The 27,241-nt window shown below is 45.8% G+C and overlaps 1 protein-coding gene across 1 annotated transcript; it reads left to right on the top strand.

Annotated features, from left to right (window-relative positions):
• On the top strand, nucleotides 1-27,072 carry TfIIEbeta (transcription factor IIEbeta). The gene is made up of 7 exons (XM_075693544.1): nucleotides 1-206; nucleotides 303-461; nucleotides 532-611; nucleotides 11,955-12,062; nucleotides 12,453-12,735; nucleotides 18,946-19,061; nucleotides 26,698-27,072. The coding sequence occupies exons 2-7, from the start codon at nucleotides 311-313 to the stop codon at nucleotides 26,800-26,802; spliced, it is 843 nt and encodes a 280-aa protein (XP_075549659.1). The 5' UTR covers nucleotides 1-206; nucleotides 303-310; the 3' UTR covers nucleotides 26,803-27,072.
• The last annotated feature ends 169 nt before the right edge of the window (nucleotides 27,073-27,241 follow it).

Here is a 27,241-nt window from a genome sequence, read left to right on the forward strand (position 1 = left end):
AGACCAGACAAGCCTAAATTTTTCTGGTTTCTTTCTAATCGTCTGTCTTTCACACCGACGTCTCCTCTTGTTTCAAGGGTGTATTAGTAGCTTAAGAATTGCTTAGAAGGAGGACTGTCGTGAAGTTCCTCGAGTCCTCTCAATTATTCGAGCTAGATCACTTCGAGAGAGAAAGTCTGGGTGTCTTGGAACTCTAAACAACAAACGTAAGTATGTATACACGCGCAAGTACGGCAGCTCTTCGAAACTGATATCAGTAGTCGTTTTTGCATTGCCTTCGTTCATGACGCTTGCGTACGCAGGTATTGTGATGGATCCTGCGCTACTGAAAGAAAGAGATGCGTTTAAAAAGAGGGCCATGGCCACTCCTGTGGTCGAAGCCCGAAAACGCGACCGCGATTCATCGGCGGGAAACGCGGCATCTCAACCAAAGAAAAAAGTCAAACCACCGAAGCCAAAAGGTATCGTAAGTCTTGTGTTTCTGCGTTCTAGCCGTGGTAGTAATATGCTTTCTTTTCATTTCAATTCTAGACGCGTACAACTACAAGACCACTTCTGGTGGCTCACAGTACAACTTCAGTGTGCTAGCCAAAATTGTGAAGCACATGAAGGTAAGCAGTTCCTGGTGAAAACTTATTTATGTATTTATTTAGTACACACTGAAGACCACTAGAAGATCGAAGAAGGTACATCATAGTAGCGAATACTGGAATCAATGCCATGTATTGACATACACATAATAGCAAACAATACAATTGTCAATACATTAGAACAGTGCAAATAGCATCGAGAATACAAAAGGTACAGGTGTATAAAACATGCACAAATAATGTAAAATAGGGTGCAGTAAAAATATTACAAAGGTAAAGAATGGTGACACACACAGAAATAATATAAATGGCACAGTACAAAGTATTAGTTATCAATGCAGTGAATGGAAAGACACATTTTAGCACAAAAATTGAAATATCATGACATTATAAGAGCGGTGCAGTTAGCAATGAAAATTCGGAGGACACAGGAACAAAAAAAGAAAGCTACTGCTGGGTGTGTGTCAAATTAGGTTTTCTGAGGCGATTCCACTTAAATTTTTGTACAGGGAAAAGAAGAAAACTTATAGATTTCATTATGTACAGTATGAGTTAGTGAGTGGGCCCTGTGATGTCTTGTGTACTGTGAAGATGAAGGGGTTAAATATGAAGAGGGGTTGATGCAAAGTTATGGTTAAGGACCAGGTAATGAAACTCAAGGCTGCACTTTTTTATCCTTTGGACTTCAAGTGTTCCAATTTTATTAGTTTCATAAGCTCTGTAGGTGAATCGATTGTTTCAGTTTTAGAGTAAGTAAACTACACTGCTTTCCATTGAATGCATTCTAGTTTGTTAATGTTCTGTTTAGTATAAGGATACCACTCTACAGAAGTGTACTCAAGCTTTTACCTGTTGTAAGTAAAAACATGTTAGCAGTTCTACATTGGGAAAAATTCCTAAGCTCTTTATTCGAGAAACATAACTTGCGAAGTGGGAAGATCAAATGTTATATATACTCTGTTTCAGTAGTTCTGTGCAGCAGTGTGCAAGCTACAGGCTTCTTTGACAAATCAGGAGGGGTGAACACATCTTAAAGGTGCCTTTCCGAACCCTGTCGTCTGTTAGCGGCGAGCTCTGCAGTGCAGTCAGCGGCACTAAAATTGAGGCTGCAGCTGCGCAGTGAGATCAGCTGTTGTGATAGCAGAGGTAGAAAATTTGTTCCACATAAGCTCTGACGCCTAAAAGACGTGCGTCTTCAAGGAGAGTTGGAGAGATGGCTGAAGCAGAAGGTTCAGAAGGAGCACTCGGCCAGCGTGTTGCACAGGAGGGTAGCACCATCTCTTGATCCTTCTCGTAACATCCACTTGTACATGGTGCGCTCACTAACATTCGTAAGTGCAACTGTTTTCTTAATTAGAATTTGTGCATATTTACTGCATTCCTTCCACACTGTTCCAAGCATGCTCAACACCATTTGTTCCTTTTGCGTAAAAGAGCAGCTTGGAACGCTACCACAGAAGCAAGTCTGCAGATGCCATTTTTGTGAAAGACAAAGCACTACCCAAGAGGGAGTCCTCTTCAGTGTTGTGACTGTGCCGACTGTACATATGAATTTAGCCACTGTCAAAACAATTAATTATTCATATGTTTTTAAATGCAAGGTAATGTTTGTACGGCAGTGTTGCATTATTTATATTGCTACGGAACAGCCGCCACAGTGTGGCTGCACTGAGGAGAAGGAAGACGACGTGGCCACCGCTTGATAGCGTCGCCATCATTGCCACCGCTTGTCTACGTGTAAATATATTGTAGACTCGTACGTCAGCTACACGTAACATTAATTTGGTGGAGGTGGACGTTCCCCGTACCCGTCATGGAGCTTCGCAGCGGTCGCTACGGCGACAGTGCAACTTCGGCTCCTGCTGGCGGCACTTCCTCTACGCAACCGTCTCCGCCTGCAGCCCCGACCTACGTCGCCATTTCCCCACCTCGGGATCCTGGTATTTTCAACGGAGTCGGCAGTCCTGATGTTGACGACTGGCTCCGCTTATACGAACGTGTCAGCACCAGTCACAGGTGGGATTCGACTATTATGCTCGCGAACGTTGTTTTCTACCTCGACGGAGCTCCACTTGCATGGTTCCAGACTCACGAAGAGGAGATCTCGAGCTGGGATCTCTTCAAAGAGAAGCTCCGCGACCTTTTTGGCAATCCCTTCGGTCGTCAAGTCAATGCCAAGAGAGCCCTAGCCACACGTGTACAGACGTCGACCGAGTCCTACGTGTCCTACATTCTCGACGTCTTGGCCCTTTGTGCCAAGGCTGACCCAACCATGTCTGAGGACGATAAGGTAAATCACGTCCTCAAAGGGATTGCTGACGACGCCTTCAATTTACTGGTGTTTACCAACGTCACCAGCATCGATACGATCCTCAAGGAGTGCCGCCGTCTTGAGCATGCTAAAAGCCGCCGGTTATCCCAGCACATCACGCGACTTCCCAACACAGCTGCTACGTCATCCTGTGACGACCTCTTCCACCAGCCGTCGCGATGTGACAACTTGACCCGCATTATTCGTCGTGAGGTCGAAGCGGCACAACCGGCGGCCCCTTCCTTTCCGTCACCTGATCATTCTCCGGTGACAATCTCCTTGATCCAGGCCATCGTCCGTCAAGAGTTATCCAACGTCGGCCTGCACTCCATTCGTTCCGCATGCTCGGAACCTCTCTCTCCACGCACGGCCCCACCGCGCCCTTCTTACTCTTATGGACAGCGCAACCCCTCCGAATGGCGAACCGTGGACGACAAGCCGATCTGTTTTAACTGCCGACACATTGGACATGTCGCTCGCCACTGCCGCAGCCGCTGGACTTCCCCCACACGCTATTCTCCTAATTACCACCCTCGCCCCTCTAGTGCGTCCTTTTCCTTCGCCCCTTCTATGCCCACCCCATCATCTGACCCTGCGACGCCTTTGACACGACCACGCTACTCCCGCTCGCCTTCTCCCTCCCGTCGTCAATCTCGCTCGCCCCCGTCTCGCCGTGCTCCTTCTCCGACCTACTCGCCGCACCCCCGACCGGAAAACTAGACAGCGCAGCTTCTGGAGGTGAAGCTGCAAAGACGACATTGGCTCAAAATCCTCGCTTCACCTTACCGACGAACAAGAATCTTTTGGACGTTCTCGTCGACAATGTTCCTGTGTGCGCGTTGATTGACACCGGGGCGCATGTGTCCATTATGAGTGCTGCTCTTCGCCGTCGGCTCAAGAAAGTTCTGACGCCTGCCCCGAACCGATTTGTACAAGTCGCCGACGGAGGGACTGTCGCTATTGTTGGCATGTGCTCTGCCCGACTCACCATTGCTGAGAGACACACCGTCGTTCTCTTCACCGTCATCGAGCATTGCCCTCACGAACTCATTCTCGGTCTGGATTTTCTTGCCCATCATTCTGCCCTCATTGACTGTTCGGCCGGCTCACTTCACCTTGACTTGCCTCTTCTTGCCGACCCTGTGGACCCGCCTCCCAGCCATCTGAGCTGCATAGATTTTATTCGCCTACCACCTCACTCTATGACACACGTCGACTTGTTGTCCTCACCAGCTGTACCTGACGGCAATTACGTGGCCGCACCAATTCCGGCCGTTATGCTTACACATGGTGTTATCGTGCCGCACACTGTGCTGAAAATTACTGGTAACCGCACCTGCCTTCCACTCGTCAATTTCGCGCTAACCGCGCAAGTTCTGCCTCAGGGGATCTCCTTGGCTATAGTTCGCGCTTTGCAGGATGATGAGGTCGAGCCATTCACAGTCGAAGATCGTTACAGCTCAGCCCATACCGTGACGTCATCGCACAGTGCTGACGTCGACATGAAGAAGATGGTCTCCTCTGACCTTACACCTGCTCAAGCTGCAGCCCTTTGCCGCGTTCTTGAAGGCTATCGCGACATTTTTGACTTTGACAATCGACCCTTAGGTCAAACGTCCGTCGTGACCCATCGCATAAACACTGGCGATGCGAACCCTATTCACCGTCGTCCATATCGTGTTTCTGCGTCAGAACGAGCTGTTATCCAACAGGAAGTCAAAAAGATGCTTGCAAAGGACATTATCGAGCCTTCCTGCAGTCCCTGGGCTTCTCCCGTCGTACTTGTCAAAAAGAAGGATGGAACGTGGCGTTTTTGTGTAGATTATCGCCACCTGAACAAAATCACAAAAAAGGACGTGTACCCTTTGCCACGTATTGATGACGCTCTAGACTGCCTGTACGGTGCCACTTATTTTTCTTCTATCGACTTACGGTCCGGATACTGGCAGATATCCGTCGACGACATGGACAGAGAGAAGACTGCATTTGTTACCCCTGACGGCCTTTATCAGTTCAAGGTGATGCCTTTCGGTCTCTGTAACGCGCCCGCCACCTTCGAACGAATGATGGACTCTTTGCTTCAGGGGTTCAAGTGGTCCACCTGTTTGTGCTATCTGGACGACGTCATCGTTTACTCACCCACATTTGACACGCATCTAGACCGCCTTTCAGCGATTCTTGACGTGTTCCGCCGCGCCGGTCTCCAGTTGAACTCGTCAAAATGTCACTTCGCTCGCCGCCAAATCACCGTCCTTGGACACCTCGTGGACGCCAGAGGCGTGCGACCTGACCCGGCCAAGATTCGCGCCGTTACGAACTTTCCTGTTCCGAAGTCTACCAAGGACGTTCGTAGTTTCGTCGGGCTGTGCTCATATTTCCGACGCTTTGTGAAGGATTTTGCGACCATCGCCCGTCCCCTTACCGACCTCTTGAAGAAAGACGCCCTATTTTCTTGGGGACCTGACCATGCCGCATCTTTTTCGCAGCTCACTACTCTCCTTACCACGCCTCCAATTCTGGCCCATTTTGACCCGTCTGCTTCAACGGAAGTTCGAACTGATGCCAGTGGTCACGGCATAGGAGCAGTATTAGCACAACACCAGCGTGGACATGATCGCGTTATAGCCTATGCCAGCCGACTTCTATCACCCGCCGAGCGCAATTATTCAATCACAGAGCGCGAGTGCCTCGCTCTTGTGTGGGCTGTTGCCAAGTTTCGCCCATACTTGTACGGACGCCCCTTCTGTGTCATCACTGATCACCACGCGCTCTGCTGGCTATCCTCGCTCAAGGACCCCACGGGACGACTCGCTCGCTGGGCGTTACGCCTGCAAGAATATACCTTCTCCGTGGTATACAAGACGGGACGCTTGCACCAGGATGCCGATTGTTTGTCCCGCTACCCCGTCGACGACCCGGCTGATGCGGACACCATCACTTGCGTTTTCTCTGTGTCCAAGTTGCTCGAAATCGGCAATGAGCAACGCCGCGATCCTTCCTTACGAGCCCTCATCGACCATCTGGAGTCAACGCCTGGCGACGCCTCTCTCCGGATGTTTCTCCTTAAGGAAGGGACACTATACCGCCGCAATCTCGATCCACACGGCCGTGACCTTCTGCTCGTAATTCCATCCCACTTGCGGTCGACTGTCCTCCAACAACTTCACGACGCTCCTGTGGCTGGACACTTGGGCGTCTCGCGCACATACGACCGTGTACGCCGTCGCTTCTTTTGGCCGGGTCTCGCTCGCTCCGTGCGGCGCTACGTTGCCGCTTGTGAGCCCTGTCAGCGCCGGAAGCAGCCCTCCACACCTCCAGCTGGATGTCTTCAGCCGATCGACATCCCTCCGGAACCCTTTTTCCGTGTTGGTCTCGACCTTCTTGGACCGTTCCCTCTCTCGGGCTCCGGAAATAAATGGGTCGCCGTCGCTACTGATTATGCTACGCGGTACGCAATCACCAGAGCCCTCCCGACAAGTTGTGCTACTGACGTTGCTGACTTTCTGCTCTATGACATCATTTTAGTGCACGGTGCCCCGCGCCAATTACTCACTGACCGTGGCCGCAGCTTTCTGTCGGCAGTCGTCGAGGACATCCTCCGCTCCTGCTCGACTAAGCACAAGTTCAGCACGTCCTACCACCCACAGACCAACGGCCTCACGGAGCGCCTCAACCGGACCATCACCGACATGCTATCCAAGTACGTCGCGACCGACCACCACGACTGGGATCGTCACTTACCATATGTGACGTTCGCGTATAATTCATCGCGTCACGACACCGCCGGCTATTCACCATTCTATCTCCTATATGGCCGAGAACCCGCGTTGCCCTTGGACACATTGTTGCCCTCGGCCACACGTTCAACCACTGAATACGCCCGCGACGCGATCGCACACGCCGACCACGCGCGCCAGCTCGCCCGCACCCGTCTCGAGGCCTCGCAGGAGCATCAGAGACGCCTCTATGATTGCCACCATCGCGACGTACAATTTACTCCGGGTTCTCTGGTGCTTCTCTGGTCCCCCATTCGACGTGTGGGCCTTTCCGAAAAGCTGCTGTCCCGCTACACTGGCCCATACCGTGTGGTGCGACAAGTGACCGATGTCACGTATGAAGTCATCCCCGCCAGCCTCTCAGCGTCATCGTCGGCTGCAAGTGACATCGTTCACGTGGCGAGACTAAAGCCATATCACACACCTTTCGCCGCGGATGTGTAGATTAAGCACCGGGACGGCGCTTCTACTGCCGGGGGTGATGCTACGGAACAGCCGCCACAGTGTGGCTGCACTGAGGAGAAGGAAGACGACGTGGCCACCGCTTGATAGCGTCGCCATCATTGCCACCGCTTGTCTACGTGTAAATATATTGTAGACTCGTACGTCAGCTACACGTAACAATATTTTATTTTCTCTGCATGTTTTCATTCGAACAAGTGAACAACTTTATTTTCATTATCATAGATCCTCAATAAATATCTTATTAAGGAATGAAGCAAAATTGTGCAATAAACCATCCTACAACCTGTGGAGAAGCTTCCATGTAAGCAGCTGCCAACAAAACTACTTGTCAAGGCCATTTAGTCGTCCACCGGATTCAGATCTGTGGCATGACATCTCACTGCGCAAGAATCTGTGCCCATGGGGTAGCATAGCCTTGGCTCTGCAACACGGGGCTACTGAAACATAGTATATGTGTAGACTCCAGGAGAGAGTGTTAGCAATAGTTAGGCCAAGGTACTTGCAGCTATTAACCTGCTTCAATCGCTCCTAATTTATACTCGTACTCCAGAGGACAATTTTTCCATGTTATTCCCAAACACTTTCTTTCGGTGTTGATATCCATGCCGTATTCATTGCATCAGTGCAGGTTGTTATCTATATTAGAATTCAGTTCATCTTGATCACACAAAGATTTAATTTCACAGAACACCCAAATTTCTGTTCTAGCAGTAACTACACTAGCAAGGTCATTAACGTACAAAAAAAAAAAGAAAACAGCAGTGGCCCCAAAACACTACTATGAGGCATACATGACATGACAGAAAGAGAACTGGAGCAGTTTCAGTAACTGAAACAAATAACCCAGTTTGAGAGGTAATCTGTAATCCACACAATTAGTATATCCAGTGGATATACTATTCTTTGAGTTTGACCTTTTATTGAATAACTCTATGAATACTGTGTCAATCTGGCCATTGTTGTCTAATGTTTTAGAAAAGGTATGAATCAAAGTAATTAACTGTGGGATGGCTTAAAAACTCTTTCTGAAACCATGCTGTAAATTTATTAATACTGAGTTTTTTTTTAGACATTTGGTAATATTGACACAAGGTGCGTTGAAATCACAAGCGCCAGCCATCTCCTGCGCCCATTCAGTTGTTTACAGCTATGTGTGAAAGATAGCAGCATTGAAGCAGGCAACACGTCCTCACAAGGCATGTGCATTCGGAAAAATGCGCCGTCAGCGCAGGGCACAAGAAAAAATAAGTCATGTGGAACTCTTGCGACAAGACTGTACATTGGAGCGAGACTATCACTTGGCTGTTTGTTGGGCACAAGTTCACTCAATGAAAGCTAATTAAAATACCTTTACTCAGCTGTGTGTTACAATGCTGGTGGAGGTGTGGGTGCAATTTCAAGCCCTTCTCGAGTCGGAGAAAGCAGCCCGGACCCACAGTGACTCGCACCAAACGAACTCACTCCTGTTCACAAATGTAGCAGTCGTCACTTACGTGATGAGCCACCTGAGTTTTTCCCTTTGCCGGATTCTATCGGAGCACCAACAGCTGTTAACGGAAATGTTACAGAAACTCTACGAAGATGGCAACTTGGGTCACGCCAACTCACATCATAGTGAATCCACTGTGACACCAGAGCCTTTCAGTGGTGCCATATTTGAAGACACAGAGGAATGTGCAGTTAAAGCTGACTACCTAACTTGATATGCTGAGATGGTTTCTTGTCAAGGGGAGCGCCCAGTCAAGTAGCTGACTCATCAAGTTCTCATCATGGACCAAGGAACCACATCCACTGCCCATTTGACACAGTCCATCATGACATTGACGCAAACCAGCCGCAGAAACACCACCGTATATTACCTGCAGACAGACAAACTGACTGAACAACTCAACAGAATGCCGACCGATATTGCCAGTACACATGGACATGGAGCACTGAACACGGGACAGGATACTTCCATACGTAATATTTGCATACAACTGTGCAAGAGACGGCTCGAATGACACCTTTCCAACTCATTTTTGGCCAGACTGTCACCACAGCTGGTGCGACACCGCATTCATCAGCAACAGCAAACGGATGTGGATTGATACAACTTGCGACGAAAAGATGTCCAGTACGCGCCTGTAGACAGAGTATGGGTGCGGACTCTTGTACGGATGCACGGCCTATCCAGAAAGCTTCTTCATAGTTATTTTGTCCCGTATATGGTAATTCATATTTAACAGGGATAGGCGGACGAGTTGGTGGTCGATATTGGAATGCATCATGTAACCGCGCAAACAACAACTGACAAAGAAGGAAACACACAGGACAGGCGCGGAGAAGCTGCGCCTGTCCTGTGTCCTGTGTGTTCCCTTCTTTGTCAGTTGTTGTTTGCGCGGTTACATGATGCATTCCAATATGATAATTCACAAACTTAGCCCTTTGGACGACGTAATTGTTCCAGAAGGTTCAGTAACCTCGTCACGATGGCGGCATCGGACAGAAATCGTTAATGTCGTCCGAATGAAACCATACTTCAACAAACCTCATCACGATGGCGGCATCGGACAGAAATCGTTCATGTCGTCCGAATGAAACCATACTACAACAGACAATAACTGCTTCAGCCACCAAGCATTGTGAATGATGGCCTGGAAACCCCTGCCTTCTTTATAAGCATCGGGACGATGCACTTTTAGAAGGGGGACAATGACACAAGTTGCCTGCAAATCACATGTGCCAGCCGCCTTCTGTGCCCGTCCAGTTCTTTACAGCTACTTGCGAAAGATAGCAGCAGTGAAGGAGGCAACGCGTGCTTGCAAGGCACTGTGTATGTTGGAGCGAGGCTATCACTTAGCTGTTTGTCGGGCACATGTTCTCCCAGCGTAAACTAATTAAAATACCTTTACTCAACTGGGCATTACAATATGATTAGCTGTAATATGTTCAAACAACTTACAACACGTGGAAATAGGATGGTGACTACCTTTTTTAAAAATGGGAATAATGCGAGCAGTCTTCCAGTCTGTCGCTCATTTTGCTGAGAACAACCAACTATGAAAGAGCACAAGGAATTTTGCAATGGTTTGTGCATAACATTGAAGCAAAATATTCGATCTATCAGTACTAGGGGATGTTTTGGAACTAAAATTTAAAAGCAGTGAACCGATGTCATGGTAGGAAATGAACCCAGCTTGCGACGGGTAAAAAACTACTGCACTTGGCATTGCACGAAAACATGGGTCAGAAAACAGACTGTGAAAGCAAGCTTAAAGTTCTATGCTATGCTTTTTAATTCATTGATTATTGTTTCATTAATTGATAGCTCTGTCGCATGGTTCTTGCTATCACTAAAAATTCCCGAAACTTATTTGGGTCATTTGTTGAGAAATTTGGTATTGCCATTTGAAAGTAATGGTCTTATGACTCAAATGCTATGCCGTGTGGATTGCTATATGACCATTGGACATAGCTAGACTGTGGATTTTTCTTTTTCTTGCTGTTTACATTTTATGCCTTTAATGAATGATATTGCTCAGGTGGTATGTTCATGTATATAATTTTGCGCTTATTTGGAACGAAGGTGTTTAGGCAGTATTGGCACGTGCCAGTAAGCCTTCTCCACAGAGTAAACACATCGAAATTTTCATCAAATTCAACTAAGGCAGTTTTCATATATAGTCAAATGCCCCTACAGCGATATGACCTGTATAACGAAGTATTGATTATGGCCCAGCCGAATTCCTATCTTGGATATGTGTTGTGACCGCCGCTACAATGAAGACCACTATAGAGAATTTTTATGTACAACAAAAAAATGTAGGTGTCTGCAATGGCGTATTTGTTGCTTTACAACAAACACCACGTAGCAGTTATGCGACTGCCTTCCACAGACATCACCGAGGTGTGCTCTGTGCATAAGCTAACGACAGTGCAAGTGGCAGTGAATTTGCCGATATCAAAGGTAGTTCTGCTGCACTGTTCCGGGAATCACTCAACTCGTACGTTGCTTGTTGTAACGCATCAGCAGGTGCACCTGCTGATAAACATATCGCAGTTGACGACAGCATGATGTTGCAATTGTAACTGATGACCAACAACATCTTCAAGGCCATCTAGGGCGGAAAGGGCTCAATTGTCAAAGAAGGCAACAGTGATGAAGGTCCTGTACATGAACTGAAAATTTTGATGGCAAGAAAATCGATAGCAGCATTCAACTGTCTGCAGCTTTGCTTAGTGTTTCTCCTTAACTTTGCCACAGAGCATGCTGTGAACCTTGGTGCATTAAGGTTGGCTACAGTCACGCATTCTATCAGGCAAAGTGCGCAAAAGAAGAATTTAAATAAAAGGGAGTTAGCAACATGTTTCACATTTTAAATGAAGGTTTCCTTTTGTTTGTCATACCACTTGCTTTATTTAAGGTGGAAGAGTTACCAGAAGTGGAAGATTAGGAATTGTCTGATAATTATTAACTAATTGATAATATAATAGTATAATCACCTACTTCTGGTCATTGTCTTCTACACATTTTTGCTGTACTGTAATGAAACTGTCTACTGCACAATTAAGAAACATTGGTCATTATGGATAACTAGTATTCAGCTGTCTGTTGTGCCACTGGAATTGTAACATTGTCAACAAGCTGGTCAGGGAACGAAACAAAAGGAACTGTAGCGATATTTGATTTCACACTTAAAATTGGTAAACTCTGAAGTTAGGCACTCATTCCGTATGTTGGAGACACTTCATAGTAATTTCAGGACGGTGTAAAAGCAGCAAAATAAGTGCATTTGTTGTCTTCTTGTTTCTCTGTTTTCACGCTTCAAGCAAAGGCACTTGGAAGGTGACACGCACCCATTGTCGCTCGAAGAGATTTTGGACGAGACAAACCAGTTGGACCTTGGAGCACGGCAAAAGCACTGGCTGTCGACAGAGGTACTTCGTGTTTTTACTCGACAGCTAACAAGCTTTTGACTTGTTGGCATTTGTAAACAGATTGTGTTGCTTAGTCTCATTTGAACTGCACAGCTTAGAAGGACACAAAGATTAAATCAGACTTCGGCTAATTACTTTGAAAGTTTTGAGTCCAAAATCTGCACACCACATGGCCTTCAAAAATCAACCCAGACCCTTCTGCTCTGGTGTCCTCTAAATAGCCTAATTTGAAACTCTGGGGCACAAAATCTCCCCAGTTGTTGTTACACTCACTCATCGTTTTCTGCGGATTCCACTGTGCTCTCTTCAGCATTTCATGGAGTGAAGGTATGTGTTAAAACAATTATGCAAGTTGGTACACCGTGGCCTAAACACGTTACTCGTGTGCAGGCCTTGCAAAACAACCCTAAGCTTCAAGTGACGCTAGACGGCAAGTACTGCTTCCGGCCTGCCTACAACCTCAAGGATCGGAAGAGTCTTCTGAGGCTACTAGACAAACACGACCAGCGGGGCCTTGGAGGCGTGCTGCTGGAGGATGTGCAGGAATCGTTGCCCAATGTGGAACGCCACCTCAAGGCACTGGGCGACAGCATCATCTACGTGGTGCGCCCTGTCGACAAAAAGAAGGTGCTCTTCTACAACGACAAGTCCCTGCAGTTCAACGTTGATGAGGGTGAGTTGCCTGCTTCTCATCTTCCTCTTCATCTCGACGCTGCTCTACTGCTTCTTGACTGAATGGGTGTAATGTCATGGTCTGCTTGCTTTTGCTTTGCACGCATTGGAGACAGTTGTAAAAAAAAAAATGCCAATAGTTTGTTAAGCCTGAAAAGCAATGCAGCGAGCAAGCTCAGTGCATATGTTTTTTGTAAGCGCTGTGCTTGCTGATCAGCAACCTGTTCTTCCGTAGTACGAAACCTGGTTTATGCCCTGAATGTCGTGGGTGTTTATGTGCATTGCTGTCCTGTTAGAGACATGCAAACAGAGACATCAAAAGCTTTCGTCGTTGTGTTTGGTATATAACTGCGTGAACATGAATGTTGTGTTTCTCGCTTGGGCCTTTGATAAGTGTTGGTGAGAAATGCTATGGTGAGCCATGGCTCCAAAGTGTTGTTTGTGCAACTGGCTACCATGTGTGTCACCACGTGTTGAGGTGTAAAGGGACACTAAAGGCAAATACTAAGTAGGTGTAGGCTGCTAAATACCATTTCAGAAACCTCGCTGCGTTTTTTTCTTGCCATGAAAGGACAGCTTACGAGAAAATTTTGTCTGTAGGGTCCTATACCTTTAGCGCAAGTCAAATTGCCTAGCTCCAAGTGGGGAGAGGTGATGCTACTTGCGCTGTCACCGCCCTTTGCTGCAATCGGTGAGGAAAACGGTGCCCGACAGGGTGTGCTACGGTTTTCTGCTCAAAACACAAATGCACGGTCATGAAGAAACCGAGCCAAGACAGACCGTTGGATTTGTTGCTGCAACTGCTCTTGGTCAAGTGGTGTGGATCGTTCGGGAAGCTCGCACGTGGACGTGGCATTCTCCACTACTTGCAGCTCATGCGAGTTTCGTGAGACAGCAATACCAGCACAGCAATACGCAATAATGAAACTACTGAAACACGAAGGCATGTACAGAGTGGACAAAACGAATCCTTTCATCCACCCGTGTCATTGCCAGGGGTAACGTCGTCGGCGGCGGCGGCGGCGTCATCATCATCATCATCACAATCCTGTTTTATGTCCACTGCAGGATGAAGGTCTCTCCCTGTGATCTCCAATTACCTCTGTCCTGTGCCAACCGATTCCAACTAGCGCCTGCGAATTTCCTAATTTCATTGCTCCACCTAGTCTTCTGTCGTCCTCGATTGCGTTTCCCTTCTCTTGGTACCCATTCTGTAACCCCAGTGGTCCAACAGTTATCTAACCTGCGCATTACATGGCCTGCCCAGCTCCATTTTCTTCTCTTGTCACCGAGTTCTTTTTTCTAAATCTCAAATAGAACTGGACAAGTAATTTTCTTTAATCTTATGATGCAATACAATGATTTCTTTATTATGAGTGGGTGATTACCAAAGACAGAATTATAATGAGGAGTGCCTTTGTCATCGGCTAGTACTTAAATGTCCCGGGGGAGTCTCAAATTGTGTCCTGTATGTACCTCAGTTTCTCTATTACTGAAGCTTTTCTTGCAATGATATTGGTGCCTTAGACGTTCTCAAGCATTAATCGATCACTTTAGATTGACTCAGTATTTGCCTTTAGTGTCCCTTTAAAAACCTGCCACGATATGCAAACTCTGGCCGCTCCAGAAACTCAACACCACCCTGTGTTGGGGATGCACATTGGTGGCGCAAGCCTACCATGGTGGGTTGTGCTCTTGGGAAGAAAGGGTGCAACACAAAGATTCACTCAATAAAGCAATTTATTGTTTGTGTATGAAAACCAGCCGCAGTTTTTTGGAGAGACTATGCTAACGGACCAAAGAGCGTTAACTCCCCAGCCCCAGTTTTGAGGGCCATGAATCTGCACCTGTTCAAAGTAGTAGTATCTGCTAGAAGCATCGGCTCTGCAGATTAAGTCTAACATTTCTGTCTCTATGCTCAGAAAAAATTTGGAAAAAAATCAAGGAATTTGAAAGCACTTGTGATACATGTTGTGCGTATAGAGTTCACTGGCGTGCTTGGGAATGCATGTTGGGAATCTCCAGACTTTGCGTAAGAAGGCATAGGTGTGCTTTACAAGCTTCTTGCAAGAGTCGCCATGTGTTTATATACAGGCTGTCCCAGCTAAATATAACCAATGTTTTAAAAATGACTGAGTGTGCTAGGGGCGTTGAACTCAGTGGTGTTGATAATTGTGCAGCCTAGTCTGCGGTATTTTATTTTTCAAGGTTAATTAATTAGTATAACTCATTACTTAACTTTTTAAATTTAAGTGCCTATACGTTGTAGTATTTAGTTGTAGATCACATTCAAAAATGGCCGACTGAAGTGTTTGTAACTAAGTACTATTCATGGAGCTTCCTGTACTTGCCTTTAAAGAAAGCCCACGAAATACAGTTATACCTCGATATAACGAACTTCAATATAACGAGATTCTCGATAAAACGATTCAACTTTCCTAACCTCTTGTTCATATAACACCATGTATTTAGAACCTCAAAGTAACGAAGTTTATAGGTGATTTCAATATACTGTAATGAAATTTCACTGCCGCCGCAAACGAATGCCGAGACAATAAATGGAAACTTCCGTGGACTCAGATGGTCAAATGATAGAATCACAAGCGGCTGCTTGCAAACGCTGTGGGGTTCTCACCCGTTCTCTTGGGACAAAGGAACGACAACACAGTAGTGCAAGCAATTACAAGGGCATTTATTGCACCTTTCATAGGCTAATGCCTGCTAGCCAAGTTGCTATCCACAAAACGTGCCGATGGGCGCGCGAGAAATCGTGGAAGTCCGTCCGACTCACCGTGACCGGATAACGAGCAAATATGTTCGCCCCATGCTGGACACCAATGCCTGGTCGCTCGCGTGTACGGTCACATGAACGGTGGCGCGTTCGAATGAGCGTGTTCGTCCATTCCAGGGTAGGCCTCGCGAGACGGTCACGCAGAAGCATGGATCGGCGCACGCGCAGAACGTCCGCGCTGCTTGCCGATGCCGAGCCAAAGAGGAAGAACCTCCTCCTTTTTGCGCCCAAGTAACCCCACCGGTAGGTGGCGTTAGCAGAGCAACACTCGTGCCATCGCTCGTACCACCCTGCAAGCATACCGACCACTACAGTAAAGCCACACGGCGAAGCTGAATTACAGCAGACGGGAGCTATGCAAGAAAACGACATATCAGAGGATGCGTGAGAGTTGCGCATCCCCACAACGCACCTCTCATATAGCGCACCGCACGACAAGAGCGACCACCGATGTGGGGCTGCACTTTCTTCTGTATAAAGTACAAGTATGATATGGTCCTATCGCATCTCGCGCACTGTGTGCTTTATATGCGAAGGTGAGACAAGATGGTGGCTTCGTGAGTGCCACCTTCCCGCGCGAGCAGAGGGAAAGAGGGGGAGAGCAGAGGGGGAGGTGGAGTGGTAGCTAAGTTGGTGTGTGTGTGTGTGTGTGTGTGTGTGAAAACTTATTGTAATTAGGTCCGGAGGCTCGACTTCTCAAGTCAAGGCGGGCCGCTCCTACGTTGGCACTGTCAGGCCAAGCCTTTCAGCGACATCATGGGCCCTCTGGACTGCCCTTAGTTGGTCCTCAAACAATAGGCTTTGAATCCTTTTCTCCCACTGTGTCCATTCTTCAACGAGGTTGGGGAGAGTCGCGGGACACCCCGCCAGCATATGTCTGATTCCAATGATGCCATTACAATCATTGCAGTCCATCTTAATCTCCCTCTCTGGATATATTTTATTAATGGTGTACGGTGTGGGATATGTACTCGTTTGCAATAAGCGCAGTGAGGCTGCCTGAGCCCTGTTCAGTTTTGAATGTGGCAATGGGAATTGTCTGCATCCTAAATAGTAATGTTTGGTAACGTCATTGGATGTTATTAAATGATCTCTAGATTCCCTGGCTTGGTGGTGAACGGCTCGGTTGTGACTGTCACGGTTAGCAAGTCCTCATGCCAAGTCATGAGCAACCTCATTGAGGTTTACCCGAGTCTTGTCCACTTTCCCCAGTTGTCATAATCCCAATGTTTTCAAAAAGTTTAGCTGCAACTCCAGCTACGTAGCCTTTATCAAAACACTTTACAGTGGATTTTGAATCACTGTAAATGCAGGCCCACTTATTACTTCTGATGGCTAGAGCAATTGCCACTTGTTCCGCCACCATGGGGTCCTTGGTAAAAATAGTGAGAGCGTCTTGCACCTTCCCTTGATAATTTGATACAATGGCCGTATATGCTCCTTTACCTTTCACCCAGGCAGCATCAACTATAGCTGCCAGTTGGTTCTGCTGCTCTATTTCCTGCAAGAGTGCTTTAGCTCTTGCCTTTCTCCTTTCGACATTATATTCTGGATGCATGTTTCTGGGGAGAGGGTTGGTTCTGATCTTCTTCCTAACTTCAGTCCTTAATTCTACTTCAGCCTCTATTGGGCTCCTTGATGTATTCAGTTCTGCACCTATTGCCTGTAATATGTTCCTGCCAGCTCGTGACTTTGTGGTGCATGTCTTGATTTCTGGCACGTGTCTCGGCCGTGGCTGAGCATGGCTGTAAGTGCGGATGAGCACATATGCCGCCGAGCAACCTGCTTTAGAGGTAATCTGCCATGTGTGCAAAGCGTGGCCATGCCGAGGTGGGATGGCATCATGTAAGCTGTCTTCTTGTGTGTTTAGTATTGGAGCTTGCGTAATCTCGAGTTTCGGTGACCTGTTGGAGCGACAGGCAGATGAAGCATTCTCTCCAAAACATAGCTGGCTTTGCTTAATTCGTAGCACTGAGAAGATATCGTCAGCGTACGTGGCATGAAACCATATCATTCATCGCCATTTCCGGTGGCTGCAAGATGCGTGCCAGCAACTCTCGTTAGTAAGATGTGATCGCAAACGAATAGAACACGACAATTGCATTTTCCTTCCCATTTAAACAGTTCTACGGTCCACATTTACTCATGCCTGAGCTTTATTTTTTCGTTGTTGTTGTTACCTTATGTGTCTGGGTTTCATTCCACAAGTGGAGTGAATATGTTTATGTCACGTCGAAGTGCGATACACCTTCATCATCCCTGCTCGCTGTGTGTGCCCACGACAACGGTGCAATTAAGCGGCACGGCCGCACTCCTGTCACTCAATGTACATTTTCGCGTGCAATAAAGCTCCATGTGGGCCAGGCTTTGCTTCCTACAGAAGCCTGCTTGCTTTTGATGGCACGTCGGCAGTTGCTGGTACATTCCTTGCGGCCTCCACAAGCACCAAGTCTGTCCCGGACAGCACTGCAGAGACAAGTGGATGTCATTCCCTGATTGGTCGTCTGGGAGCACTGAAATAGTGGCGCTATCGTGCAATTGTTTTTGTATTTCACCGGCTTTCTTTGAGGGCGAGTGCAATAAGCTCCATCAATGGTACTTAGTTGCAAACACTTCAGCCAGCTGTTTTTAAATGCAATCTACAACTTTTGTATTGGCAATTTCTTGCCAAAGCCAATATTTTAAAGGTTAGGCAGGCAATTAGTTCATACTAATTAACTGACTTTACAAAATGAAAAGAATACCGCAGACTAGGTCATGCGGTCCTCAACACCACTGAGTACGTTTCAGTCCACTAATGCACTTCGTCATTTTTAAAATGTTGGTTACTTTTAGCTGGGACACCCTGTTTACGTAGTGCCGAATTTCATTACTGTTTACTGATATTATAGCTGACAAAACCTGGGTTGTATTAATTGGCGTAAAGTAGTAGAACACGATAACCCACAATTCTCATTCAGTAAAACAAGGCATGTTTATTGAAATTTAAAGTTCGGAGTCACTGAACATTAACATTCTGTAATATTACTACCACAAGTTTACAGACTTGGTGATTAAGCAGCTTTTATTTAATACCACTTGCTAACACTCCAGTAATCTTGTTGTCACTTTGCTCATCAATGTTGTGTGGGTGCATGCATGTGTGTGTGACTGAGAGAGGGAGATCGAGAATGTGGCTGGACAGAACACCTGCAGTTGAGTTCACCACAACTACAAGCTCGCAGCATGTCCACTTCCATGAACATGAAACAGCATGCTTCTTTATAAATTCATTTTCAAAATAAATGGGTAGTTTAAAGTTTTGAAGAGAGAGTTTGTTAAGCAAGGAGCAGTGCACGCAATTCTAGAATGCCATTTTTTGCAACAGATCAACAGTACCTACAGACCACCTTATTTTACTCTCTGTCATTGTCTGTGCAGAGTTCCAAAAGCTTTGGAGAAGTGTTGCTGTTGAAGGTATAGATGACCAGAAGATCGAGGAGTACTTGCAGAAACAGGGCATCACATCAATGCAGGACATGGGTGTCAAGAAAGTGGTAAGTTCACGCAGCTAGTGAAATGCAGTCAAACCCACTTATAACAATATTTTAGTGTTATAGCCGAAACTTGTTATAACCAGGTTACACAAGAATAGCAAAGGGGACAAACATTATATTTAGACAGAAAGAAGCGTTACCCGATTTAACAATGCCCGAATGTAACGCCCCGCAGGGGCGTCTGCGTAAGCAGGCGCTTGGTGTGTTGCGACACCACGTACCCGAGCACACGAGGGTTGGACCCTCCCGCATCTAACCGTGCGCGGCTTAGCAGCGTCCGGGGAAAAGGGGATCCTCGGGGTTGAGCTAATGCCGGGTGTTTGGACCGTTTCAGCCCCTCGGCGTCGGCAACACACCTCTTTGGCCTCGGCTTCACATAGACGGCACCGCCGGACTGACCCGACTGGGGGAAATCGGCAGTTGCCTTTTCCTATCCTCTTTCTCACACCTTTCCTGTCTCCTCCTTTCTTCTTCGTTTTTTCCCCTTCCTGGTGGCTAGGGTTAACCTTGTGTGGCGAACCACCATATTTCTGCCATATTTGGTTATAGTTATGGTGTACAATTGGAGAGGGCAGAAATTGCTTGCGATCTTCTGCCTCGTCCCCTTGTTGGGCTCCATGGTGGGCGGCTGCCACTATGGTCGAAATAAAATTTTTTTTATGGCTCCCCTTCTTTCAAAACTTGATCACCCTCGGACACTGGGGCGGACCGATGTAGCAGCTGAATTTTTCTCAAAAAGCCAAGAAGTGTTTCCAAAATTTAATGTTGTTCATAGCAAACAAATGGAAAATCCTGCACATACCATAAACCCCTTTGTTGTGTCTAGATCCCTCACAGAAGCCCTAGGGCCAGGATACAAGGTATCAAACTGGCAAGTGGAGACCTCCTTTTTGAAGTCCGAGACTAACCACAACACCTCAGAATTCCAAAGCTTGTGTCATTTGGGGACATCCCCGTTACAGTCTCAGCACATCGCTCCCTCAACACTGTATGCGGAGTAATATCCAAAAACAACCTCCTGAACTTGACAGAAGAACTACTTGAAGGATTGAAAGAACAAAATGCGACAAATGTCCACAGGATAAAAATCAGAAAGAACAACAAAAGTGCCCGCAAAGCACCTGGTTCTGACATTCACTTCCCACAAGCTCCCCGACACCACCAAAGTAGGCTATATTAAGGTAACTGTAAGGCATTACATCCCCAATCCCACCACCACCACCACCACCACCACCGGCGGCGGCGGCAGCGGCAGCGGCGGCGCCTAATCTCATCCGACCACCTAACTTTCTGTCGCCCCCTGCTACGTTTCCCTTCCTTTGGAACCCTTAGTGACCATCGGTTATCTTCCCTCCTCATTACATGTCCTGCCCATGCTCATTCCTTTTTCTTGATTTTCCTGCCCAATCCCAGAAGATGCTTTAAATGCCAATGATACGGCCATGGCATGCAGAGTTGCCGTGGCCGTCAAACATGTGCAAGGTGTGCCTCGATTGACCCACCCATCCGATGACTGTGAAGCTGCACCACATTGCGTGAACTGCGAAGGGGACCATGCAGCATATTTCAGGTCATGTCAGGCCTGGAAAAATGGAAAGGAAATCATAAGCATAAAAACTAAGGAAAACATCAGCTTCAAAGAAGCGCGGAAGCGATTTCATGCGGATCGAGACACTTTATCTTTCTCTGCTAAGACAAACTTTGCCGATGTGGTGCGCGGGGGTGGCACACAACACTGGACTCCCGCCATTGCCCAGGCAACGCCTGAAGCAAGGCTATCTGCCCCCAGGCAGACGCAGCGAAAGCTGCCCTGCCATCTCTAAAAGAGGGCCCGCCGGCACAGCAGTCTGCAGCCCTCAAGGCCTCTCTCCAACAGGAAAGGCCTGAAACACCCACACTCACGGTTTCGCGGAGTTTCAAGGCCTTAAGGGAGGCTATGGACACAACTCCAAGTTCGCCCCCACTGCCGCGGAGACACAACTCCCTTGAAAAAAAAAAAAAAGAAAAAGAACACAATCATGGCTCCTGAAAGTCAAGTAACCTAAGACCTTTTAATCACGTCCTCCAAAATAACTAAATGTGGCGTTCCTAATACTTTGCAACTGCGGAGGACTAACCAAAATCTAAAGTGACATAAAAGATATTTTAAACTCGTTTTCTCCTGTGGTTTTATGCTTGCAAGAGGCGAACTTAGGACATCACCATACAAACATTTAAAAAAATACGAAGTCTTTCACCGCGACCGCGAGCAAGGCAATAGACTCTTGGGAGGAGTTGCAATTATAATAAAAAGTGGTGTTGCTACTCGTGAAATCAAGCTTCAAATCAAATACGAAGGAATAGCGGTCACTGTTCTTGATTTTAAAACAATTACCGTATGTCTTTATATTTCCAGCCACAGCTCAGTGCCACACTACATGATTTAGAGGGGCTTTTTCAGCAGCTACCAGAGCCATACCTGGTAGTAGGGGATTTTAATGCTCACTCATCTTTTTGGAGTAGTGAACAAACAGATTCTAGGGGCCACACTTTAGGAGATTTTATCCTATGCAATGATGTCTGCCTGGTAAATACAGGCAAACATGCCTTCTGCTCGCCAAGTACCAGAAAAATGAGCATTTTAGACTTATTTTATTGTTCACCATCTGTTTATACCAATGCTAGCTGGGATGTTCTAGATAACCCTTATGGGAACGACCATCTGCCTGTGATTATCAACCTGTAAACTACAAGAGCTCAAGCCCGTCATATTCGCCACGATGCTGAGAAGTCTTCCTGACAAAATTACATATCATCTATAAACATTTCTACCATATCGAAAGAAATGTGGGAGCAAGTTTGCAAACTTAGTGGCAGCTTCTCCCCCTTCACAATTCCTTTTCTGACAGCACCTGGTACACAAACAAGCATTGACAAACAAGCAGACATATTAGGTGAACATTTCTCGGAAGTTCCTCCTCATTACATGTCCTGCCCATGCCCATTCCTTTTTCTTGATTTTCCTGTCCAATCCCAGAAGATGCTTTAGATGCCAATGATACGGCCAGTCATTCTTAAAATACAAGGACACAGCCGAAAAGCCGACTTCCGACAACTGGTAGTACCAACAAGCCGTACAATAACTTAATTACACTTCAGGAAGTCAACAACGTACTGTATGCCAGTAAACAAACAGCTCCCGGACCAGATGAAATTCATTATGAAATGCTGACCCACCTTTCCGAAGCCGCTGTAGAAACACTTTTAAAAATTTTTAAAAAATATGGGCATCAGGACAAATACCAGAGACTTGGAAGAAAGCCTTGATTGTACCTTTCATAAAACCTGGAAAACCGCCAACCTCTGTTGGTAGTTACAGACCAATAGCGCTTACTAGTTGTCTCGCCAAAGCTTTTGAAAGTAGACTAAATATTAGGTTAATGTTCATTCTACAGTCCCAGAAACTTCTTGACGTCCACCAATGTGTCTTTAGAAAAGCATGCTCAACGGTAGATCATCTCGTTCGTGTTGAAGACACAATTCGAGATGCTTTTATACGTAAACAACAACACCGTCTTGCGGTCTTTTTCGATCTTGAGAAAGTCTATGATACCACATGGAGGTTCGAAATCTTACGCGACCTTGCAGACTTTGGCATCCGGGGCAGCATGCTCAGATGCCTTGGCGACTTTCTGTCAAACCACTCATTTCAAGTCCGTCTTGGTGCCACTTTGTCAGAGAACTTCATTCTAGAAAATGGTGTGCCACAAGGGTGTATTTTAAGTACAACTCTCTTCAATGTTAACATGAACTCCTTGGCCAAAATAATGCCAAAATCTATAATGTACTCAGTCTATGTAGATGACCTTCAAATAGCGTGCACATCCTCCAGCTTGTCAACATGTGAGAGACAGACACAACTAACATTAAACAAACTAACAATTTGAGTGGACAGAAACGGGTTCAAATTTTCACCACAGAAAACAGTTGTTCTCCTTTTCTCTGAGAAAAGTGGTTTACAGGTTGACCTCACCCTGCAGTTGAATGAAACAGCACTTCAAGTAAAACAGGAACATACATTTTTAGGCATAACTTTTGATCGAAAGCTTATGTTCCTACCTCACATAAATGCACTCAAGAAAAAAGCTTCCCAATCGTTAAATATACTCAAAGTGCTCTCACAAAAACATTGGGGATCTGATAGGACATACCTATTACATATTTACTGCTCCGTCGTATGCTCCTGCTTAGATTACGTTTGCATAGTTTATGGGTCTGCGAGACCATTGTACCTTAAGAAACTGGATCCAATACGAAACTTAGGCCTGCGTCTCCCAATTGGTGCATACAGAACATCCCCTGTAAGCAGTCTTTATGTAGAAGCTAATGAATAGCCCCTCGCAGACAGACGAACCATGCTTATGTGTTCTTACGTGCTGAAGATAAGATCCCTACTAAAACACCTCTGTTACTGCGTAGCTACGAAGTGTACATCCCAAACACTGTTTAGCAATGAACCCCAATCAATCAGACCGTTGCTGCTACACTTTGAAGACACGCGTCGGGAATTGGAAATATTGGATGCCCTACCTGAAATTGCTCCACGACACGATCCATTGCCACCGTGGTATAGCATTCCTGTTGTTTGTGACTTGGCATTAACACACTTTAGAAAAAAAAAAACACCACACGAACATATATTACAAGAATACCTTGCACTAAATGAAGAATACGCAAACCACACAGAATTCTACACGGACAGCTCATAAGCGGCAAGCCACGTAGGAAGTGGTGTAGTACAGGCTAACTGGAATAAAATAGTAAGGCTGCTGACTATCGCGTCTATTTTTACTGCCGAATGCTATGCTGTATGTGTAGCCGTAAGGAAAACAATGAGTGAGAATATCAAGGACAGCATAGTCTATGCTGGTTCTCTCAGTCTATTCATGGAGCTGCATTCCAGAAATGCCACTGCACCCTTAATTGGCAGTATCGTACACAACATAGAGAAAGTCACTACACAAGGATACACAATAATGTTCTGCTGGGTCACTAGTTACACAGGGACAGGGATAAGTGGCAATGAGAGAGCAGACACATGTGCCACACAAGCTCGGAGCAGTCAAATAAGGAAAGTGAACATTCCTCATAAAGACTGCATGAAGTTAGTATACAGTAAATTGAAAGACAAATGGCAGAAGGCATAGGAAATTGAATTGAAGAACAAACTACACTTGGTAAAGCCCATCTTAGGGGAATGGGAGTCGTGTAGGAACCAGCAACGTTTCATTGAAGTAATTTTGTGCAGTCTACACATCGGACAAACACATCACACACATAACATCTTGTTGACAAAACAAGGTAAACCTTTGTGTGAAACATGTGGAAGTGAGCTACAGTCAATCACGTTTTATTATTGTGCACAAAACTTGAAAAACTGCAAAAAATATATATATATATATATTTTTACCCCTTTTAACAATAAAAACATTCCCTTTCATCCAACATTGCTTTAAGGTGAAGATGCACTTGTAGATAAGTCATATGTTTTTAGCTTTTTAAGGGAAGCAGGCATCTTAGAAAAACTTTAAAATTCTTACGCTGTGCCTTACCACGTAGTGGAACACTTCAGCCAACTTCTCATGACTGAGAAGAAAGCTGAGGTCTTTACTTAATTTGTTGGGATCCTCGGGAGCCTTGCCCTGACAAGGACTCGCCGAGGTGGCCCAACGTCTTTAAAAGAAATGATACCCTGAGTTTGGCACATAATAACCTGAGTTGCTTATGCGCCACTAAACCCAATACAATACAATACGAATGTAACAAAGAGCAGCTGCCCAAGCCTGCACATTGTGTGTGTTCTATGGTAAAAAAAAACTATTTACTACAATGTTACCACGCTGCATAATTGGCTATAACAATTAAATCTGGCCATTGGATGTCTGCATTGAAAAGAAAAAGAACACAAAATCCAGGAAAATAAAGAAATAGAAATGCCAGCCGCTTCGCCACCCCTGTTGAGTGTAACAAAGGCCCCCCCCCCTTCTATTTTTTAGGAGGATTTGGCATTCTTTCAGAGTGCACACCCCATGGCCAAATTTAATTGTTTTAACTGATAAAGACGGCATGGGAGCTTTGTAGTAAGCAGTTTATTTTACCATAGAATGCATATAAAAGTTGACAGTGCATCAGCTGCTAATTATTCTGACATATTGATATGACATATGAAATATATCTGACATATTGTTAAGGCCGGTATTGTTATAAGTGGGTTCGACTGTAGACCTAGCTGTCCTGCTGCGACTGAATGAATGCTGCAGAACTTTTTCAGAAATGATTTCGTTTCTACAATAAGTCAACGAAAACTGGCATGGGGGACCATTGCTGTATTGATCTTGTGCGATTCTTGTCCCGGCCAAGTTTGATCCAACGTGCTGCATACAAAGTTCTGGCAGTCATTAGCTGATGTTTCTGCATTTAGTGGAATGCTGCATTAAATTAGGTGCTTAAAACATTTTCTCACTAATTAAGTGCTTCTATATGATGCCTGACCTTACATGTGTATTTGCTGTGTTCACCAACCGCCCACCAACCATTTGTAATTAACCCCTTTTCCTGCTGACTACAAGTTGCACCTTTGTATAAGTCACATTCCCCACTTTTTTTGCGGCTGTGTAAATTGACCTATTCAACTCTGTGGGCATGATCAAACGCAGTAAAGCATGCTTGTACACTCATTGCAAAGATGCTGCCTTACCTATTTCAGGGCACTACATTTCTGTGAACGAAATTTTTATGGGCCACATCCGAGCTAATTACAGCAAGAACCTCAACCAGCACTCCTCTCGGGTGCAGAAAACGAACATTTATTGCACTTCACTCAAAGCCATTGAAGGCCTCATCTTTCCACACAGTTAAAAAGTTCAGCTACTTCGGCTGGCTACATTGCTGAGTCACCGTCGTTGAACTCTGCATAACTTTTATAAGACATCATAGGTCTGTAGCTGACATTGCTTCTGCAGCATGGCGTGCTCAGAAAATGGAAAGCAACTCTCATATCGACTGTGCGTGTGCAAGCGTGCATGGTTTTATGCATATAGAAGTTGCATTGTTGTACAAGCTGCACCGACAAAAATTTGAGGGGAAACTGCGACTTATAGTGCAGAAACCATAGTGTTATGTTGCTGAGCAGAAGCATCAATTATCTTTTCAGATGCGCATGGGTGTTCAGTATTGCTCGCCAAGAACAACTGGTGCTGGCAGTGACATATTGCTGTAGTGCATTTGAGCACTGCTGAGTACTGAGTGTTTATTTTAATACTGCATTTGCTTTAGTGGCTAGCATTGCAGCACATTGTAAAACTTGAGGCTTAGTCTGCTCCAAAGATGTGGATCTGTATCATAAATGGCGGTCTTTCTCAAAAGAACTAAGACCAGAGCAGTGGTGCACATTCTGGCATGGTGGTTTTTTTGAAGAGTCTGTATGCTGCACTTTGGCAGGCAAAATCAAGCTCCCAGGTCAATGTAGAATGCTCTGAGACACTTTATCTATAGGCAAACTTTTATCTGTAAGGCACTCTCAATCTCGCCAAGTTTGAGTGCACAAACTTATGGATGGCAACTTGCAATTTTTCTTTCCTTACTTTCATTACTGCAGAATGTTGCCCAGAAGCGGAAGAAGCCATCGTCGAAGAGGGCGAAATCGTTCAAGAAGCACAACGACCACATGGGAGACATTCTAGAAGATTACACTGACAAGTAGATTTTATACATGTTAGGAGTGTACATATGCGTTGTAAATTTTCATGTAACAATTCTGTGAAGGAGGGCTGTAACATAATGTACTGTCATTCATAACAAGCAGCTAGTAAAACAAAGGTTGCCGGCTGCTGCTGAGATGCACCATGGCACGCTGAAGTTAGGGATGTTTGACATTAAACCGAAAGGTGCTCCCAGCTGAACTGTGTTGATCTGTCTTTTCTTTGTATATTCTTAAGCTATGATTTCTCGATAAAAAGTTTCCTTTCTGTTCTATCCGTGTAAATTTATTAAACGCAAGAGAATTTCTTTGACTACTCTACCCCACTTTGGTTTGCCTATCTGGCTTTAATACGATCAGAGGTTGGCATCGCTGCCCAGGCGCATATTCTCTGGAGTGGCACATAAAGGATTAAAGGGACACTAAAGAAAAAATGTTAAGT

The sequence above is a fragment of the Dermacentor variabilis genome, chromosome 5 (assembly GCF_050947875.1).
Source record: "Dermacentor variabilis isolate Ectoservices chromosome 5, ASM5094787v1, whole genome shotgun sequence".
Classification (NCBI taxonomy): domain Eukaryota; kingdom Metazoa; phylum Arthropoda; class Arachnida; order Ixodida; family Ixodidae; genus Dermacentor; species Dermacentor variabilis.